Source organism: Phacochoerus africanus, chromosome 4 (assembly GCF_016906955.1).
Source record: "Phacochoerus africanus isolate WHEZ1 chromosome 4, ROS_Pafr_v1, whole genome shotgun sequence".
Lineage (NCBI taxonomy): Eukaryota > Metazoa > Chordata > Mammalia > Artiodactyla > Suidae > Phacochoerus > Phacochoerus africanus.
In genome coordinates, this window is record NC_062547.1 from 136,557,255 (window position 1) to 136,578,499 (window position 21,245).

The 21,245-nt window shown below is 38.7% G+C and overlaps 1 protein-coding gene across 4 annotated transcripts in view; it reads right to left on the reverse strand.

Moving 5' to 3' along the window:
- Positions 1-7,761: 7,761 nt before the first annotated feature.
- CDKL3 (cyclin dependent kinase like 3) overlaps positions 7,762-21,245 on the reverse strand; it is a 64,530-nt gene continuing 51,046 nt past the window's right edge. For all 4 annotated transcript variants that reach the window (XM_047778633.1, XM_047778632.1, XM_047778631.1 and 1 more), the window contains 6 exons: positions 18,722-18,875; positions 18,293-18,615; positions 17,091-17,184; positions 14,229-14,391; positions 13,313-13,410; positions 7,762-8,040 (listed from right to left, as the gene is read on the reverse strand). In XM_047778633.1, the coding sequence (XP_047634589.1) occupies positions 7,960-8,040; positions 13,313-13,410; positions 14,229-14,391; positions 17,091-17,184; positions 18,293-18,615; positions 18,722-18,875 (913 nt within the window). In that variant the 3' untranslated portion in view covers positions 7,762-7,959. The remainder of the gene's footprint in view (positions 8,041-13,312; positions 13,411-14,228; positions 14,392-17,090; positions 17,185-18,292; positions 18,616-18,721; positions 18,876-21,245) is intronic.

Here is a 21,245-nt window from a genome sequence, read left to right on the forward strand (position 1 = left end):
TCATCTGCTTTACGTTTTATTAAGAATATCCAGGCAGTGAGTTAATAACAAACTGAAGGTTGGGAGTTCCCTGGTGGCTTAGCAGTAAAAAGGATCCAGCGTTGTCACTACTATGGCTTGGTGGCTCAGGTCACTGCTGTGGCATGGGTTGGATCCCTGACCCAAGAACTTCCACATACCATGGACACAGCCAAAAAAAAAAAAAAGAGAGAGAGAGAGAGAAAACTGAAGGTTGAACAAGGGTGAAAGCAGGAAGATCAACTACTACAGGAGGACTACAAAGTTCAGGCAAGAAATGTCATAAATAGCAGTAGAGGGGTAAAAAGTAGTCAAATCCTGGAGTTTCTGTGGTGGCTCAGTAGTTAATGAATCCAACTAGGAACCACGAGGTTGCAAGTTTGATCCCTTCCCTTGCTCAGTGGGTTAACGATCCGGCGTTGCCGTGAGCTATGGTGTAGGTCGCAGAGGCGGCTCAGACCCCACGTGGCTGTGGCTCTGGCGTAGGCTGGTGGCTACAGCTCCGATTAGACCCCTAGCCTGGGAACCTCCATATGCCATGGGAGCAGCCCAAGAAAAATGGCAAAAAGACAAAAAAAAAAAGTAGTCAAGTCCTGGACATACCTTGAAGGTAGCGATGAAAGGACACTGGTTAGAGATGCAGAGAGAAAGAAGACCCCAATGTTTCTCTCCTGAGACACTGGAAGAAATGGAGGTGTCCTTAACTATGACAGGGAAACAAGGAGGATGAGGAGAGAATGGGGAAGAGATCAGGATCTTAATTTTGGCTACGGTATCAAGCTTGAAATATCTATTATACGTTTTAGGGGAACGTTGAATAGACAACTGGAAATCTGAGTCTGGAATTAAGCAGTCAAGTCCAGGCTAGAGAGAGCGAATTGAGACTCATCAGTCTATAAGTGATATTTAAGGCCATGTATCTGGATGAGCTCACCAAGGAAATGTAGAAAGAAAAATGGTCTAAGAACAGAGCCTAAATGCTTGATCACTTGAACCACAAAACCATTTTATTTCTTGCCTTCCCTTTGTTTACAGGACTCACTGAGCTATCATTAAGAGAAACTAACTAGATAAGATAAATTCACAGTGATTATTATCTACTCTTTCTCCAGATGGCTATACATCAACTGTCTGGTGACTCTTACACATTTGCAGCATATGGAGGTTCCCAGGCTAGGGGTTGAATCGGAGCTGCAGCCGCTGGCCTATGCCACAGTCACAGCAATGCAGGAACCAAGCCACGTCTGTGACCTACACCACAGCTCAGGGCAATGCTGGATCCTTAACCCACTGAGAGAGGCCAGGGATTCAACCCGCATCCTCATGGATACTAGTCAGGTTCATAGCTCACTGAGACACAATGGGAACTCCATCTGGTGATTGTTTCCAGGTCTTCAAGTTTCAAAATTAAAGTGTATAAATCTGTTCTTTGGCCAATGACATTTTAAAGAATGGTTCTACCTTCCTCTGCTCTCTGAGAGGTTTCCTAAATAACAACTGATAACTAATCAATTACAACTCTTCTTAGCAATCCTAAGATAAATGACAATATATTAAATAAGCATGAATAGATCACAGCTTTAAGAACTCTTATTGTTTTGTACTTTTTTTTTTTGTCTTTTGTCTTTTTAGGGCCGCACCTGCGGCATATGGACATTCCCAGGCTAGGGGTCCAATCGGAGCTACAGCTGCTGGCCTATTCCACAGCCACAGCAAAGTCAGATCTGAGCCGTGTCTTCGACCTACACCACAGCTCATGGCAACACTGGATTCTTAACCCACTGAGCAGGGACCAAACCCGCAACCTCATAGTTCCTAGTCAGATTCGTTTCCGCTGCGCAACAATGGGAACTCCTGTTTTGTACTCTTTTTTAGTTTGGCTTCCATCCCATCCATCCTAAGTGTGTAATTCTAATTATCTGACCTCAGGATTACTTTTTCAGAAAAGAAAAAAAATGATTATAATTATCTGCCTTTACAGAGGCATCATAATCAGCTTTCTCTACTCCCATTGGTTAGTAAGATAGTAGGATATTTTATTTGTTTATATCCTTTTGTCTTTTATTAAAATGAAAAGAATATTTTCTCATATCTTACAGTTTATGGCTCCCACATCCACCTAAGATTTCTTGACTGTTTCCCTATGCAGTTCTGCTAGTTTTTGTAACCTGGCCTAACTTTCATTTAGTGTCCTTTAATTTATACTTTGGGCAGCTGTATGATTCTGTTTTAGCTAACTTGTCCTCTTCTTGGCATTCCTATATCCTAGTATACAGTTTGCTCCTATTTAGAGAACTATGTGTTTAAAAGGCATGACTTCCTTAACCTTGAATTTGATGAAAATTCTGCCTCTGCAGCAGTAGTTCTACCACATTTGTGGCCTTAGTAGGCACTGAAACTACATTTATACTATTATCACTCAGGCCTAGGAAATCCAACTCTGTGGGCACAGTTGATAAAAGGGATGCAGGAATGGAATAGAAATAATTTAAGCACCAAAATCAGGACTGTATCTTCTTTAAAAGATTCTCTGAGCTCCATCCCAATCATCATGTTCTAACCACCACGGAAAATTTCCAGTTTTGATGGAAGCAACTCATTACCTCAACTATTTGCTTTGTAACATATATTTACAAATTAGAGCCATTTGGAAAACGAAAATAGACCTGAAATACAACCCAAACACACTTGCCGGACCAGAAATATAACCCAAGCATACTAGCATTTTGACAAGTATTATCAGCCAATAAATTATCCCTCCTACCCAACTATGTCCATTGCTGAAGTTCCACTGGCAAATTTCATATTTCAATCTTTCATACTATTGGCAAATAATTCACAGAGTAAATGATCATTACAATAACCAGAGTAAGAACAACAACAAAAAATACAAGTAAGTCCCTCCAAATTCCTGTCCACATATCCGTATCTTTAGGGATAGTCTTAAAAATAGCAGACAATCAATCAAGAACATTTCATATACTAGAGAGCTAGAGGAAAGTTCCTGTTGTGGCTCAGTGGGTTAAGAACTCAACATAATGTCTGTGAGGATGCAAGTTTGATCACTGGCCTCACTCAGTGGGTTAAGGATTTGGCATTGACACAAGCTGTGGTATATGTCACAGATGTGGCTTGGATCCGGTGTTGCTGTGGCTGTGGCATAGGCCTCATCTGCACGTCTGACTCGACCTTTAGCCCAGAAAACTTTCCATATGTCACAGGTATGACCATAAGAGGAAACAAAAAATATAGAACTAGAACTTTTTGGTAATGACTCTAAAGGTTCTTCTTTATTCACAATAGTGACTAGATATCTATTTCAAGAACTCTTTTTTTTTTTTGCCATTTTTGGGCCGCTCCTGCGGCATATGGAGGCTCCCAGGCTAGGGGTCGAATTGGAGCTGTAGCTGGCAGCCTATGCCACAGCCACAGCAACGCAGGATCCGAGCCATGCCTGCAACCTACACCACAGCTCACGGCAATGCCAGATCGTTAACCCACTGAGCAAGGGCAGGGATCGAACCCGTAACCTCATGGTTCCTAGTTGGATCGTCAACCACCGCGCCACAACAGGAACTCCTATTTCAAAAACTCTTTAACTGAACTTTTAGTACCAGCCATGACAGAGTAACAGGCAAAAACTGGAAAAAAACATATAAAACAACTGTCCTCAGACACTGGACAGCAAATAAAGGTCAATTTCATCAGAAACATAATAATCCTAAATATATATATGCACCTAATAATAAAGCCTCAAAATGCAGAAAGCAACTACTACTAAAACTGAAAGAAGAAACAGACAAATCTAAAATTAAAGATTTAGGAGTTCCCGTCGTGGCGTAGTGGTTAACGAATCCGACTAGGAACCATGATGTTGCGGGTTCGGTCCCTGCCCTTGCTCAGTGGGTTAACGATTCGGCGTTGCTGTGAGCTGTGGTGTAGGTCGCAGACGTGGCTCGGATCCCGCGTTGCTGTGGCTCTGGCATAGGCTAGTGGCTCCAGCTCCGATTAGACCCCTAGCCTGGGAACCTCCATATGCCGCGGGAGCGGCCCTAGAAAAGACAAAAAAAAAAAAGATTTAAATATTCCTCCTTCAGCAACTGATCAAACTGGTAGACTGAAAATTAGTAAAGATATCAGATCTAAATACCTCATTAGGATAAACTCAGGTATGGCTGAAAGGGGCTTATTATGAATAACAGAAGATGCTCCTCTCACTGCCACCATTTAGGAAATTACAAAGGTTTGGGAGCGCTGTGTCAAGAACAAGGGATGAAGAATAAATGTTTATATTTCTTATTATATCACAGTACCGCAAAGAGCAAATTAAATCCAAAATAGAGGAAAGAAATACTAAAGAGCATAAATCAATAAAAATAGGATATAAACAACAGAAAAGAAAACCAAAAGAAGTTCTACAAAAAAAAAATTAAGAAAACTGATAAACCTCTAGACTTACCAAAACACACACATACATACACATGTGCACAGAAACTACCAATACAAGAAATGATAAGAGGGAATCACCTTTTTAAATGATAACAAAGGAAAATGATACATAATGCTTTGCCAATAAAAATCAACAACTTTGATGGAATGGATAAATCCCTCGAAAAAGGCAAACTACCAAAACTGACACACAGGAGAAACAGCAAATCTGGATATCTCCATATTTATTAAACAAATTTAAGGAAATTCAATTTACATCTTAAAATCTTTACACAAAGAAAACAGCAGGCCCTGTTAGCCTTACCAGTGATTTCTAATACATATTTAAGGGGGAAATAAAATCAATCATATACACATTCTTTCAGAAAAGAGATGAGGAAGGAAAACATCCCAGTTCATCTTGAGAAGCAATGTAACAATACCAAAAGGAGACAAAGACAACATAAGAAAAAAAAGGGGGGGAGACTAAAATCCCTTATTAATATAGAAACCAAACACCTTAATAAAATATTAAGCAACCAAATCCAATACAATACGTAAAAAGGATCAAATGAGAGTTCCTGTCGTGGCTCAGTGGTTAACGAATCCAACTAGGAATCATGAGGTTGAGGGTTCAATCCCTGGCCTCGCTCAGTGGCTTAAGGATCCCGCGTTACCATGAGCTGTGGTGTCGGTTGCAGACACGGCTCGGATCCCATGTTGCTGTGGCTGTGGCATAGGCTGTCAGCTACAGCTCTGATTAGACCCCTAGCCTGGGAACCTCCATATGCCGCAGGTGTAGCCCTGGAGAAAGATTAAAAAAAAAAAAAAAAAAAGGATCAGGTGGAATTTAACCCTATGAAATCAGGGTCAGTTTAACATTATCAATTAAATCACATTAACAGAATAAAAGAGGAAAATCAAAAAGCATCTCAGAAGATACAGGAAAAGCATTTAACAAATTTAACACCTGTTCATGGTAAGGTCACCTAACAAGCAGAAATAGAAGGAACCTTCAATCTAATAAAAATCATCTATATAAAACCTACAATTAACATCATACATAATGGGAAAAGGCTTAACGTTTTCTCTCTGGTATAAAGGCAAGAATGTCCACTCTCACTACTTCTGCTCATCATTGTCACACATCAGTCAGCACCATGAGGCAAGAAAAAGTAATAAAAGGCCTAAACACTGGAAAGACGTAAAACAGTCCTTACCTGCAGATGTTATATTTGTTTACATAGGAAATTCTAAGGAATAGACAAAAAAAGAAGGAAGGAACAAAAGAAAAAGGAAACCTACAAAAATAAGTGAATTTAATTTAATAAGGTCTCAGAATACAAAACCAATATAGAAAACCAAATTGTACTTTTGTTATACTAACCACAATCAACTAGAAGATGATATTTAAAACAATACCATTTATCATAGCATCAAAATACAAAACACAAAGGAATAATTTTAACAATAAATATTTAATAAAATATTACCAAAAAAATGTAATGATCTAAAGAAATGGAGAGTTTATACCATGCTTGTGGATTAGAAGACTCAATATTTCTAAGATATGGAGTTCCTGTCGTGCTCTCAGTGGAAATGAATCTAACCAGTATCCATGAGGACTCAGGTTCAATCCCTGCTCTTGCCATGAGCTGTGGTGTAGGTCTCAGACATGGCACAGATCTGGCATTGCTGTGGCTGTGGTGCAGACCAGTGGCTACAGCTCTGATTCAACCCCTAGTCTGGGAACCTCTATATGCCGCGGGTGCAGCACCAAAAAGACAAACAAAAAACAAACAAACAAACTCTAAGATATCCATTCTCCTCAAATTGATGTATGGATGATGTATAGAAATTGGAGGGGGGACGACAATCCTTGAGATAAGGATCAACAAATATATAAATACAATGCAACTGCAGACATATTTACTGAACCTAGGAAGAGGTTCAATAAATTGAGACATATTTATTGAACCTAAATTAAGAGTAAGGGAACAACTCTTAATTTTCCTGTAGAAGCTTAGTTACTAAAGCTAAGGGAGTCTGTTAAAAAGATATATCATATATAATAATCTCACTTGTCAATTTTAATCAACTTCTTAATGAGTTGTAAAGAGATCACAGTATTGTTACAAAGAAATTATGGGAGTTCCCGTTGTGGCTCAGTGCAAAGGAATACCACTAGTAACCATGAGGTTGCAGGTTCAATCCCTGACCTTCTTCAGTGGGTTAAGGATACAGCACTGACGTGAGCTGTGGTGTAGGTCACAGATGTGGCTCAGATCCTGTGATGCTGTGGCTGTGGCCAGCAGCTGTAGTTCCAATTCGACCCCTAGCCTGGGAATACCCATATGCCATGAGTGTGGCCCCAAAAACCAAAAACCAAAAAAAAAAAAAAAGAAAGAAAGAAATTATGTTTTCCTTTGTTTTTCATAACTATTTAGTAAATCAAAATCAGGTAGAGTCCTGGTAAAATGCCAGGACAATCATACTTTAAAAAAAATGATAATCAGTAATTCTAGATTATACATATACAGAAAAAGTTTGTGCCACATAAAAGGCACTAACAGATTGAACTAGGAAACTGGAACAGTGCTGGCAGTTGTTTAAAAAGATTAAAAAATTTAACATGTAAATAGCATATAATTTTCAGATACTTTATAAACATTATAAATGCTTTTATAGCTAACAGAACATGTTTTTAATCATGTAATGGTAATGAACAGGCTTTGGGGTTTGTTTTTTTTTTTTTTTTTTTTTTTTTTTGGCTGTGCCCATGGCATGTGGAAGTTCCTGGGCCAGGGACTGAACCTGCAACTCAAGCTGCTACAGTGATAACATAGGACTCTTATCCCACTGCTCCATAGGGGAACTCCATGAACAGCTTTTTAAAAAATGTCAGATATAGGAGTTCCCGTCGTGGTTCAGCAGTAACAAACACAACTAGTAACTGTGAGGAAGTGGATTCAATCCCTGGCCTTGCTCAGTGGGTTAAAGATCTGGCATTGCCGTGAGCTGTGGTGTAGATCCCAGATGTGGCTTGGATCCTGCATTGCTGTGGCTGTGTATAGGCCAGCAGCTGCAGCTCTGATTTGACCTCTAGCCTGGGACGTTTCATATGCTGCATTTCCAGCTTTAAAAAGAAAAAAAAAAAGAGAGATATTTCATTGAGAACTCACTTGGAAGCCCGAGCATCCTAGGAAACAACTAACACTTAGGTTGTATGACTACCAGAGGGCAGACCTCAGTATAAATACAGTGTGTGTCATATGAGAGGCTGTCTTACCCACTCAGTGATTTATGGCAAGTAAAGAAGGAGGCAGAGAGGAGATGACTTTATAATTCCAAATCAAAGCAACACATCAACAGAATTCTTAGAAGAAAAAGAAAACTGAAGAGTTTGCCAACAAAGTTGCATGATGCTAATGCAGACAAACTGCTCTCTTAGCAGCTCATGTTACATTTCTATTGTATATAAAATTAAAAGAGAAGACTTGCCAAGCTGTATTTTTAGGATTTAAGAGAAAGGACACTACCAGACAAAAATCTGCTCCTCTTCAAATTCTTCGCCTTACAATGGTCATCTTCATCCTAAAATTAGAAACCAAGCCAATAAGAACCAGGGATAAGAACATAAATATATGTTGCCAAAACCTTGACTGTATTAATGTTAAATTATAGGTGACACTATAGTCTATATTCTAGGTAAACTACTAAATGATAAACATGCTGGTCAAGTCAAAAGATTTGCCTCAATGCTTTGCTCAATTTTCATCCTTTTTTTTTTTTTTTTCTCTTTTTAGGGCTGCACCTGTGGCATATGGAGGCTCCCAGGCTAGGGATCGAACCAGAGCTACAGCTGCTGGCCTACACCACAGCCGAAGCAATGCCAGAACCAAGCTGCATCTGCGACCTAAACCACAGCTCACTGCAATGCTGAATCCTTAAGCCACTGAGCCCCACGCACCTACAGACAACTAATCTATGACAAAGGAGGCAAGAATATACAATGGAGAAAGGACAGCTTGTTCAATAAGTGGTGCTGGGAAAACTGGACAGCCACATGGAAAAGAATGAAACTAGAACACTCCCTAACACAAAAATACACTCCAAATGGATTAAAGACCTAGATATAAGACCAGACACTATAAACCTCTTAGAAGAAAACATAGGTCAAACACTCTCTGACATAAATGACAGCAACATCTTCTCAGATCCACCTCTTAGAATATTGACAATAAAAACAAAAATAAGCAAATGGGACCTAATTAAACTTAAAAGTTTCTGCACAGCAAAGGAAACCCTAAACTAAGTGAAAAGACAACCCACAGAATGGGAGAAAATCTTTGCAGTGAATCAACTGACAAGGGATTCATCTCCAAAATTTATAAACACCTCTGCAGCTCCATACCAAAAAAACAAACAACCCCATCAAAAAATGGGCAGAAGATCTAAACAGACAGTTCTCCAAAAAAGACATACACTTGGCCAAAACACACATGAAAAAGATGTTCAACATCACTCATTATTAGAGAAATGCAAACCAAAACCACTCTGAGGTACCACCTTACACCAGCCAGAATGGCCATCATCCAAAAGTCTACAAACAATAAGTGCTAGAGAGGGTGTGGAGAAAAAGGAACCCTACTACACTGTGGGTGGGATTGCAAATTAGTACAACCACTGTGGAAAGCAGTATGGAGATTCCTCGGAAAACTAAAAACAGAACTAACATCTGATCCAGCAATCCCACTCCTGGGCATCTATCCAGAGAAAACCATGACTCGCAAAGACACACGTACTCCAATGTTCATTGCAGCACTCTTTTCAATAGCCAAGACATGGAAATAACCTAAATGTCCATCGACAGAGGAGTGGATCAAGAAGATGTGGTACATATACACAATGGAATATTACTCAGCCATCAAAAGGAACGAAATACCGGCATTTGCATGGATGGACCTAGAAATTATCATGCTAAATGAAATCAGCCATACAATGAGACATCAACATCAAATGCTTTCACTGTCAAGTGGAATCTGAAAAAAGGACAGACTGAACTTCTTTGGAGAACAGATGCTGATTCACAGTCATTGAAAAACTTATGGTCTCTGGAGGAGATAGTTTGGGGGGTGGGGGGATGTGCTTGGGCTATGGGATGGAAATCCCGTGAAATTGGATTGTTATGATCATTATACAACTACAGATGTGATACATTCATTTGAGAATTTAAAAAAAAAAATTTTTAAAAAAGCCACTGAGTGAGGCCAGGGATGGAACCTGCAACCTCATGGTTACTAGTCGGATTCATTTCCACTGCACCACATTGGGAACTCCTCAGTTTCCATCCTTTTAAACAACCTTCATGATATGTTTAAATGCTATTTCAGAATGTCCAGTGCAGAACCAAACCCATGTTTCATGTTTATCAAGGGTATTTGTTTGCTCAAAAATGTTTGGTGCTCCCAGACATTGGGACCCTACTTTATTACACATTTAGAAACTTTTCCATCTATAATTGTAAAGTTCTGAGCCAAAGCTAAGAATGACCAATAATCAAACATGACTAAGATAACAGGTCATTAAATAAAATTATATGACTTGACATAAGCTATAGTTTTATTAGGATGTACTAGTCAGGCAGTTTTTATAAATTAATGTTCAAATTAAGAAAAGATGAATAAAGATTAAGAAATTTAAAAACAAATTTAGGTGAGCAAATATATAACTACACAGGATTTACGATATATCTGAAGAATTCTCTAGTCAGCATTTTTGTGTATTTAATATTAATAAAAAGGAGCTTTTAAAACCATACAGTGATTCTGGGATTCCCAGAATTTTCAGCTGCTGCATTTTCTACTCTACATCTGGCAGGTTCTTCTTCCTTTCAGCTTGTGCATTTCCTGTATTCTAAAAAGTAAATAGAAACAGGACCTTAATAGAGGAAATGTGAGTCTTTGGCCAAGGAAATACAGCCACAGTAAGTACTTGTACTTTGCACTTGGGGGTTGTTTTATAAGGTACGGGGTGACTATTTAGCAAGATATTCCTCATTAGCATCAGACTCTTTTCTCTTATCTAACTCATTAGCAGTAATTAGGATTTCTCTCTTGGTCAAAGAGTCTATTCAATACATGTATATACTATTTCAGTATATGTTTAAGATGCCTGAAAACATTTCATGTACAACTTGGAAGTGCCTGGATCTGATTCAGTAATTCAAAAATAACTCAATGGCAGAAACAAGAATAGAACAATTATGGAGTTACCATGTGGCTCAGAGGGTTAAGAACCCAAAATAGTCTCTGTGAGGATGTGGGTTTAATCCTTGGCCTCACTCAGTGGGTTAAGTATCCAGTGTTGTGGTAAACTGCCTGTAGGCTGCAAATGCAGCTCGCATCTGGTGTTGCTGTGGCTGTGGCATAGACTGGCAGCTGCAGCTCTGATTTGACCCCATCCTGGGAACTTCCACATGCTATAGCTGCAGCCATAAAAAGAAAAAAAAAAGAATAGAACAAATAAGTTGCTATTCCTTTTCTGATTTTTTAAAAAAAAACACGTCATATTTTCCAATTTTCTAAATTAATAAACTAAAAACTCAAAATTCAGGAAAATTTCTTATTCTGACATTAATTTATTATTTTATTTTACTTTTTTTGTCTTTTTGCCTTTTGTAGGGCCACACCTGTGGCATATGGAAGTTCCCAGGCTAGGGGTCGAATCAGAGCTGCAGCCGCTGGCCTACGCCAGAGCCACAGCAACGCAGGATCCAAGCCGAGTCTGTGACCTACACCACAGCTCACGGCAACGCCGGATCCTTAACCCATTGAGCAAGGCCAGGGATTGAACCGGCAACCTCATGGTTCCTAGTCAGATTCATTAACCGCTGAGCCACGACAGGAACTCCAATTCTGACATTAATTTATTAAAAGCATTTGGACCAGCCTTATTCACAATTTCAACTACTTGTCAGAACTATATTTGAATAATTAGTACAAATAAACTACAACCATCACTGATGATTTCCGAATATTTCTATTAATTGCAATTGCACCTCTTTCAACATGACTCTTAAAATGATCATCTTTTCAGGAATTCTACACCATATGAACAAAAAGAGATTTTCCCTTCCTACTTACCTATGTATTTTTTAAATGACAGAATTATCTTAAGAGTTCCTTTCTTCCCTGCGTTAACATGTAATCTTAGTTCTGGGGCCTCTCATAGGACAGTAGGATAAACACATGTAGCACATTACTAGTCTGGCCAAACTCAAGAGCAAAGATTCACGTAATCATTCAAAAAATACACAAATGGTGCATTGTTCTACATGCTGTGATATCAGTAAGTCACTCAGGTATAAAAGTTTAAAGCTACCTTATTATTTTTATAATGAACTAAAAGATGACAGATAATGCCTTTCTTATTCTATCTGGAAAATAGCTCTTTTCTGTAAAGTTGATTGTAGAGTTGTTAAAAAGTTTTAGGCCAAGAATAAGGCATAAGTTCCACTGTGAAAATATATCTAACAGTGTCTGATACCTCTTATCTGAATGTTGCAGAGACTCAATAGACCTAGTTAAAATGCCTTCTTACATAGTTTCAGGTCAAAGTTCCTATTTTTCTAATTTATTCAAGTTCCCTTCATAAGTACGTGCTAATTTTATTATGAATAAAAATTTAACCAATTTTATTTAAAAAATAAGAAACTGAGATAAAGTTGATGACCTCACAGGTATGCAGGATAGAAGGCCATGCTCAAAATTTAATTCCGTGGGTGCTCAGTACAATCCCTTTCCCTTAAAAGAGTATCTTTAGGAGTTCCCGTCGTGGCCCAGGAGAAACGAATCCGACTAGGAACCATGAGGTTGCTGGTTCAATCCCTGGCCTCACTCAGTGAGTTAAGAATCTGGAGTTGCCATGAACTGTGGTCACAGACTCAGATCTGGTGTGGCTGTGGCGTAGGCTGGCAGCTGTAGCTCGGATTAGACCTCTCGCCTGGGAACCTCCATATGCCGCAGGTATGGCCCTAAAAAATAAAATAAAATAAAATAAAATAAAAGAGTACCCTTTAGAGAGTATTCATTTAGATGTTGATGACTTCAAGATTCCCAAACAAAATTCAAGATTATCTGATACTTAGCTGAGAGCAAATCTTTGTGAAAATAAAACAGCAGGTAGAGAGCAGAGACGGGAATAACTTAGAGAAAAAAAAAAAAGGAGGAAAAAGGCTAAAGACAAATACATATGTTCTGTGGCCAATATAACCCTACATTGGTACCATTATTCCTTTCCTCTGGCATGATTTACCGCCAGGAAGTACACATAACACACACACAATTTTCCCTGGACACTGTATATTCAATAACTCAACATTCAAATGAGAGTTCATATTTATTACCTTAAAAAATATTTTAAAAACCTGTAAGAGTTCCCTTTGTGGCTAAGCAGTTATGAACCCAACTAGTATCCATGAGAATTCGATCCCTGGCCTCGCTCAGCGGGTTAAGGATCCAGCATTGCTATGAGCTTCAGTGTAGGTTGCAGACACGTGCTGGATCCTGTGTTGCTGTGGCCATGGTGTAGGCCAGTGGCTATAGCTCCAGTTTGACCCCTAGCTTGGGAACCTTCGTATGCCAAGGATGCAACCTTAAAAAGACAATAAATAAATAAACAAACAAACCCCACAAACTTTTAGTAATTTGTTATTCTAGGAAAATATAGTTCTGTTTCTCAAGATCAAAGATTACAGAATTTTGAGTTTTTATCTGACTTTCCAATAGTAATAACTAAAATTATATGTTAAGGGAAGGGTTCTAAACAGTATTACTTAGTAAAAGCTATAAACAAAAAGTTTTACCTCTTCTTTTTCTTGATATTGATCTGCATTAAGTAAAGTTGGTATTTTAGATGAATTAATTTTCTTTGATTCCTTCTTCAAAACTTTTATCTGTTTAACTTTTACAAAAATATATACAACAATGAGAATTTGTTATTCTTACTCTGAATTTTTCATTTTCAAGAATTTCAAATGGAAATTCTGATATCCACTAAAGTCAGTTTCTCAGTTTATAATAAAGGACCTGAACAAATCATGATTTGTAATGGTAAAATGTGCCAATCATAAATGATTTGTCACATAATTTTACAGTTAACCAGGTATAAAAAGAAGATATTTATTTTAAAAATTCTGAATATAATTGTTAAGTGGATGAGTTGTACAGGTAGTATTTTCTTGCTATTATATTATCTTTTCACAAGGTGTCACTGTTCTTCAAAGAAACATAGTAACATTTACTCCGCAAAAAAAAAAAAAAAAAATGGGTTTCATTTATGAGCTCGCCATATGTTATAAATCTTTCTCTACTAAATCCTGGAGTAGAGATGTCTGAAGCACAAATATTATTCCTGATATTTTATGGGCTAATTATCACAGAAACAGAGGAAACTGATTTTACTCTAGGTCATTTACTAGACAGAAAATATCTTCCTCAAATACTGCTCTAACATTTCAACAAAATTACGTTAATAAAATTTTTCCTTTTTAAAGTTTTCTTAACCTCTCTTTAAAATTATCTCCTTTAAGCCTTACCCCTTAGTTGCTACAGGAAAAAAAAAAAAAAAAAAAAACTGTCATCAGCTGAAAATACTTTGCATAGCAATATACTCCTTTTTGCTCCCCAAAATCACACTATAACATGTAAATTACATTACCAAAAAAGGTCTTGTAAAAGATTACGTCTGGAGATTTGTAAAGCTATGCAATAAATGTGTACCTTCCATTCCTTTCATCTCCTTTGACTGTATTATGAAAGGCAATTCTGGAAAATGGAATTCTTTCCTTTCAAATCTGGAAAAATTCAGCTTCCTTTTGTTTCCATTTGCCATTTGGTCACTTGGACCTGTTCGATCATTAAATGCACTCTTCTCCATTTGGCTCTAAAAAAAAAAACCAAATAAACAAGAGTTAATTTGAAGAAAGATGTGTAATTACTTATTGAATGACAAGTCTAGAATTGCTAGCCATTTGGGTGGTATAAAATAGGCATAAAAATGACAATCTTTGCAGGATTATTTTAATAATTAAGAAGTATAAGAGTAGAGTTCCCGTCGTGGTGCAGTGGTTAACGAATCCTACTAGGAACCATCAGGTTGCGGGTTCAATCTCTGGCCTCGCTCAGTGGGTTAAGGATCCAGCATTGCCATGAGCTGTGGTGTAGGTTGTAGATGTGGCTCGGATCCAGTGTTGCTGTGGCTCTGGCGTAGGCTGGTGGCTACAGCTCCGATTCAACCCCTAGCCTGGGAACCTCCATATGCCGCAGGAATCGGCCCTAGAAAAGGCACAAAGACAAAAAAAAAAAAAAAAAGAATTTTATAAGAGAATACCATCAAACATATAAATAGATCAAACGGCAATAAAAATTTTGTAAACTTTTTTTTAGCATATTGGATATTCTGAGAATAGTCCTTTTTTTTCTTTACTGCACCTACAGCATATGGAAGTTCCTGAGCTAGGGCTAGGGGCAAATGAGAGCTGCAGCTGTGGCCTATGCCACAGCCACGGCAACACTGGATCCAAGCCAAATCTGCAACCTACCCGTGAGCCTGTGGCAATGCTGGATCCTTAATTCACTGAACAAGGTCAGGGATTGAACCTGCATCCTCGAAGAGACCTCAGGTTCTTAACCCACTGAGCCATAACAGGAAACCACCCCCCTCCCAGAATAGTCTTGATCATGAGAACCACAATCTCAACTTTTATGTATTTATTTATTTTTCGCCATGGCATGCAGTCACTTCATGTGGGATCTCAGTTAACAGACCAGGGATTGAACCCAGGCTGCAGTGGTGAAAGTGCTAAATTCTAATCACTAAACCATCAGGGAATGCTCTTCAGCTTTTTAATTTTTGATCCTATTCATTCTGACTTTGGACAAATGGCTTCAGTTCATTTTATGAATAACTTATTTTTCTATCTACAAAATGATATGCTCTGAGGAGTTCCCAATGGGGCTCAGCAGGTTAAGAACCTGACATAGCTGACAAGAGGATGAGGGGTCGATCTCTGGCCTCACTCAGTGAGTTAAGGCATTGCCACAAGCCACAGTGTAGGTCTCAGATGTGGCTCAGATGTGGTGCTGCTGTGGCTATGGTGTATGCCTGGAGCTGCAGCTGCCATTTGACCCCTGGCCCAGGGAATTTCCATATGCCGCAGGTGCAGTCAAAAAAAGAAAAAAACAAAAAACAAAAACGACGTGCTCTGGACACTAGGAAAACCCAAAGGGAAAAATTACTTGTGAGCCCAGCATTCTGGAAAAACTTTTGTGTTACCTGTTTTTGCTCATTTAACCAGAGGTGACAGAAACTTTCCTAGGTTAATGAACACTTTCACAACCCAATGTGTAGTACCCCACTGTGTGGATATATTCTTAACGGAGATAACCCGTCACTTGCTCTTGGATGGATTTGTGTTGTTTTCAAGACTTTATTATTGCAAATAACACTTTCATTTTTTTTTTTTCTTTTTAGGGCTGCACTAGCGGCACGTGGAGGTTCCCAGGCTAGGGGGTCTCATCAGAGCTAGAGTCGCCGGCCTACGCCACAGCCACAGCCACAGCAATGCGGCATCTGAGCCGCATCTTCAACCTACACCACAGCCCATAGCAATGCTAGATCCTTAACCCACTGAGCGAGGCCAGGGATCAAACCCACAACCTCATGGTTCCTGGTTGGATTCGTTTCCGCTGCGCCACGATGGGAACTCCAACACTGTTTCAATTTTTAATTAGCCTACTTTCCTATGTGGAAAAAAAAGGAAATGGACTACATTGATTATTTTTTCCTTTTTTTTTTTTTTTTTTTGGCCACACCTGCAGCATATGAAAGTGCCTGGGCCAGGGATCACGCTCACATCACGGCTGCAGCCCAAGCCACAGCAGTGACAATGCTGGATCCTAAACCCACCACACTGCCAGAGAAGTCACTACATTGATTATTTTATCTAGTGAGAAGTAAGAGGTATCTATTTGGCAACTGCTTTTTTTTGGGGGGGAGTAAGTTATTGCAAGCATAGATTCACAATGTAATAATTTCTGCTGTATAACAAAGTGATTCAGTGGCAATTTCTTTAATGTTTAAAGATATTAAAATCATTTTTGGGAAGTAAAAAACCAGAAAGTCTTGTGACTCTTTTTTTTTTTTTTTGGCCACACCCACAGCATGTGGAAATTCCCGAAGCTGCGTCACAGCAGTGACCCAAGCTGCTGCAGTGACTATGCTGGATCCTTAACCTGCTGTACCACAAGAGAACTCCAAAAGTCCTGTGACTTTTAAAGGTAAAACCTTAAACTTTTTCCCCCAAAATCACACATTAAATATTCAAATCAAGTTATAAGAAACTAATTAAAATTATGAAATCACTAAGGAATAGATACTTAAAAAAAAATCACTAAGGAAATGCTGACCTATTTTTTTTACCTCAGAGGGAAAATACACTAATAGAAAAATTTTTTTAAATGTTAGGAAACAAAAGATTTTTAAAAAGTTAGAGCCCCATAGATAGAGAAAAGGACAAGAGGTGAGGGTGGGGTCGGGGATAATGTTGAGAGTATATTTTAATGATGAGCTTCTTGCCTTACTTGAGAGGGACCTGTATTCTCATGCTTGCTATTAGACATAACTTGTCCAACAAATTGTGAAGAAGTACGCCTCTTTTTTGCTCTTTCACTTAACCTATTATTTAAAAACAAATGAGAAGTTATTAGAACTCCCCGGAAGTGCTTCTGTTTTAGCTTCAATAATGGTAAGTTATTCCACAGTAGTCTACTGTTGGAGCAATGAGCGCCGAAATGCAATGGTCAGTCTTTAAGCACTAATGGCTCTAAGTTAAAGAGGTGAAAACAGAGCAGAGCACACTCATTCATGGCTAACATCTGCGGTGACAACCATGTTGGGGGGTTACTCCAGCGGGCCTGCTTGGTCCCTTCTGTCTGTTCTGAACCTGGATTTCTTCACTACGGTTCATGAATTTCTGAGCTCTCTGACCAAGGCTAGTTTATAACTGTGGTTACTGTGATCATGGTTTGGTTCAGTCAAGAATGACTGTCCACTTGCCGTCTATAGCCTGTTGCATCTTTGGACTGATACAGACATGTCCCCTTGCCACCTCCACAGACCACTAAGCTTCACAGCTTATAACCCACACCAGTCTGCTAGGACTGGCTTAGGATATCAAACCTAACCTCCTTCCCCATGGAGAGTCACAGTTTCCTTAAATTTAGAACTAACCCTGATGCCTTGCTAGACAGACCCAAGCTATCCATCACAATACCTTTAATTAATCAATCAGATAAATGGGACCAGTCACTCACTCTAAATCTAAAATTTGTCCAATATGTTTGTTTTCTTCCCAAATATTTGACCTTGAAAAGCTCTTTGACTATACAAGATTATTTTCAATTATCCTTTCTCCATTTAGGCTATTTGCTATTGATATAAAAATAAAGCTTACTTTGTTAAATGATGGCACATCAGTACCAAAACTGAGGTAATATTACATTTTTCTCTTCAAATGGGAAGTGATTTTTCCGAGGGTCTTTTTTTAAATCACGTGTTTCCAAACAGCATTAGTGAAACACTAAGCACATAGCCAAACAAAGTTAATTTCTTCTATAGCATTCATAACACACACTTAGTAATGGCCCATTGTATGATTACAATTTCAGTATACCTTCAAATTCAGTTTATATACAGACACTACAAACTTGATTCTTTGAAATCCATTATATAAGAACACTGTATAAGGTCCATTTCCTTCTGTTTCTTTTCTGTTAGAACCTACCTTGAATGAGAGTGGGAGGGATTTGAACTGGGATTTGAAGCCATCAAATTACTGCTGGTTAGATTGATGGGTGGCATCACCATACTACCTCCAGCATGTGGATCGTCTTTCATGCCCGTAGAGTTAGTGCTGAGATTGAGAGGATTTAGTGGATCACTGATTTTTGCATCTTGAGACATAGTGTGAGCAATTTCAACCGTATCCTGTTGACAATGTGCACCTTCATGCTCTGTCTTTTTTGGTTCTAAGATATCTCCTTTTCCTCCTTTAACTTTAATAACTCTCACTTTGATCTCCTTGGGCTTTTTCTCTTTTTCCACTTCCTGGAATAGATACATCCAAAATCTCAGTCAGGAGACTAGTTACTTTTACCATTAGAGTACTAAATATAATACAGCTATACTAGCTAATAAAAAGATCAGGTTTTACCTTTCCCCAAACTGAACTACTTAGCAGGGTACTGGTATAAATTGTTTTTCTTTCATTTTTCATAAGTTCATTTTCTTTAGAACTTCCTTTTGGCTTTATGAATGAGTTGACTTTTGCTTCTTGTAGCACTTTAGCTCTCAGTTCTGGTATGAATCTGATAAAGCAAGCAATATCCAATATTTTTATTTATGTAAATAAAATTTTATCTTTAATTTTATTTTATTAGAACTTTCAATCAAGTAATTTACACTTGAGCTATAGCATAAACAAGTTTTCAGTAACGTATATCAAGAGATGGCATAATAGAAGTTCCCATTGTGGCTCAGTGGTAACAAACCTGACTAGTATCCATAAAGATGTGGGTCTGACCCCTGGCCTTGCTCAGTGGGTTAAGGATCCAGCTTTGCCGTGAGCTGTGGTGTAGGTCGAAGACATGGCTCAGATCCCACATTGCTGTGGCTGTGGTGTAGGCCTACAGCTGTAGCTCTGATTTGATCCCTAACTTGGAAACCTTCATATGTGGTGGGTGCGGCCCTAGGAAGCAAAAAAAAAAAAAAGAGAGAGAGATGGTAAAATATTTACCTAATACAAATCGCTTCCTGTTAAAGATACCTCTTTCAAAAATTTTTCCATGGTAATTTACTATTAAATCTTTCACAAAATAGACTTATAGGAATTAATTCCTTTCGTGATGCAAAGATTACTTAATAAAGGTATTGCTTTTACTTTCGATAAATATACTATTCTTTCTTTGTGTGTGTGTGTCTATTTAGAGCCACACTCGCAGCATTTGGAGGTTCCCAGGCTAGGGGCAGAATCAGAGCTACAGCTGTTGGTCTATACCATAGCCATGGCAATGCTGGATCCTTAACCCACTGAGTGAGGCTAGGGATCAACCTGCGTCCTTATGGATACTAGTCAGACTCATTTCTGCTGAGCCACGAAGGGAACTCCTATACTACTCTTTTTAAGGAAAACTTGGGCCACTTTTTGTGGCTCTTTAAAGTAACAGTATTTCCATGGGTTCAATCCTGGGAACTTCCACATCACATGCCAACAGTGTGTCCAAAAAAAGAAGAAGACGTAAAGTAACTGTCTGGACAAACACTTTCAGTAAAAAAAATGTAACAAAATACATCAATATTGAAGACTTTTTTTTTTTTTTTTTTGGTTTCTAGGGCTGAACCCACCACATATGGAAGTTGGTTCCTAGGCTAGGTAGCTAATTGGAGCTACAGCTACTAGCCTACGCCACAGCTACACCAACCTGGGATCCGAGCTGAGTCTTTGACCTGCACCTCAGCTCACAGCAAAGTTAGATTCTTACCCAATGAGCAAGGCCAGGGATCGAACCTGCATCCTCATGGATACTGGTCAGATTAGTTACCACTGAGCCACGATGGGCTCTCCGAAGTTTTGTTTTTTTTTAATAGAAAATTCATTCACATGGCTCAAAATTCAAAAGGTTATACCACAAAGTCTCCTTCCTCATCCTCTCCCTGAGCTGCATTTTTTCCCTCCTTGAAGCAGTTCTGGCTGTCAGTTTTTGACTGAATGAGTTCTTCCCTAGAATTCTAGTTAAAGGTAGTAGGAAGAGAAGAAGTGTGATTAGTTTGACTGAATAAGAAAATGGCACACTTCTGTCAAAATTCCCTTGCATTGCAGAAGGTCCAAGAAAGGAAGAGGCCTCTTATCTATGCAAACGTTCTTTCCCCAAACATTTTCTGAGGGTTCTCTAATTGGAACTCAAGAACTTTCACCCTGTAGTAGTAAATTCCTATTATCTCAATACCCAACAGAAATCAGTCTATATAGAACTGATAGGAAGCCGCTTATTTATTCAACAACTGACAGTTTTCATCAATGGCACTTTTAATACATCTTCTCATTTTCTGCTTCTTTTTGTGTGTGCGTGTGTGTCTTTTTATCTTTTCCAGGACTGTACCCACAGCATATGGAGGTTCCCAGGCTAGGGGGGTCTAATGGGAGCTGTAGCTGCCGGTCTACACCACAGCCACAGCAACTCGAGATCAGAGCTGAGTCTGCCACCTACACCACAGCTCACAACAATGCCAGATCCTAACCCACTGAGCGAAGCCAGGGATTGAACCCTTAACCTCATGGTTCCTAGTCGGATTCGTTAACCACTGAGTCAAGACAGGAACTCCTCATTTTTTGCTTTAGATTAAAATTCCTGAAATGCCTCAAGTTCTAGTTACTCAAAGATTCTCCTCTCTTTACTTTTTTCTATTTCAGTCTATCTTCAGTGGAAGTCTTGGGACTTTTTATGCCTAATCTTAACTCCATCACATTTTTTTTGGCCCCACCCACAGCCTGGGAAGTTCTCAGGCCAAGGATCAAACCGGCGCCACAGCAGTGACAACAATGGATACTTAACATGCTGAGCTACCTGGTAACTCCAACTTCATCACATTATTAATTGATATTCATGTTTCTAACCTCACATCCAAAGCCAAACTGAATGGTTTTACAAATAATGAGAAAAATTTCCTGTTTAGTTCAA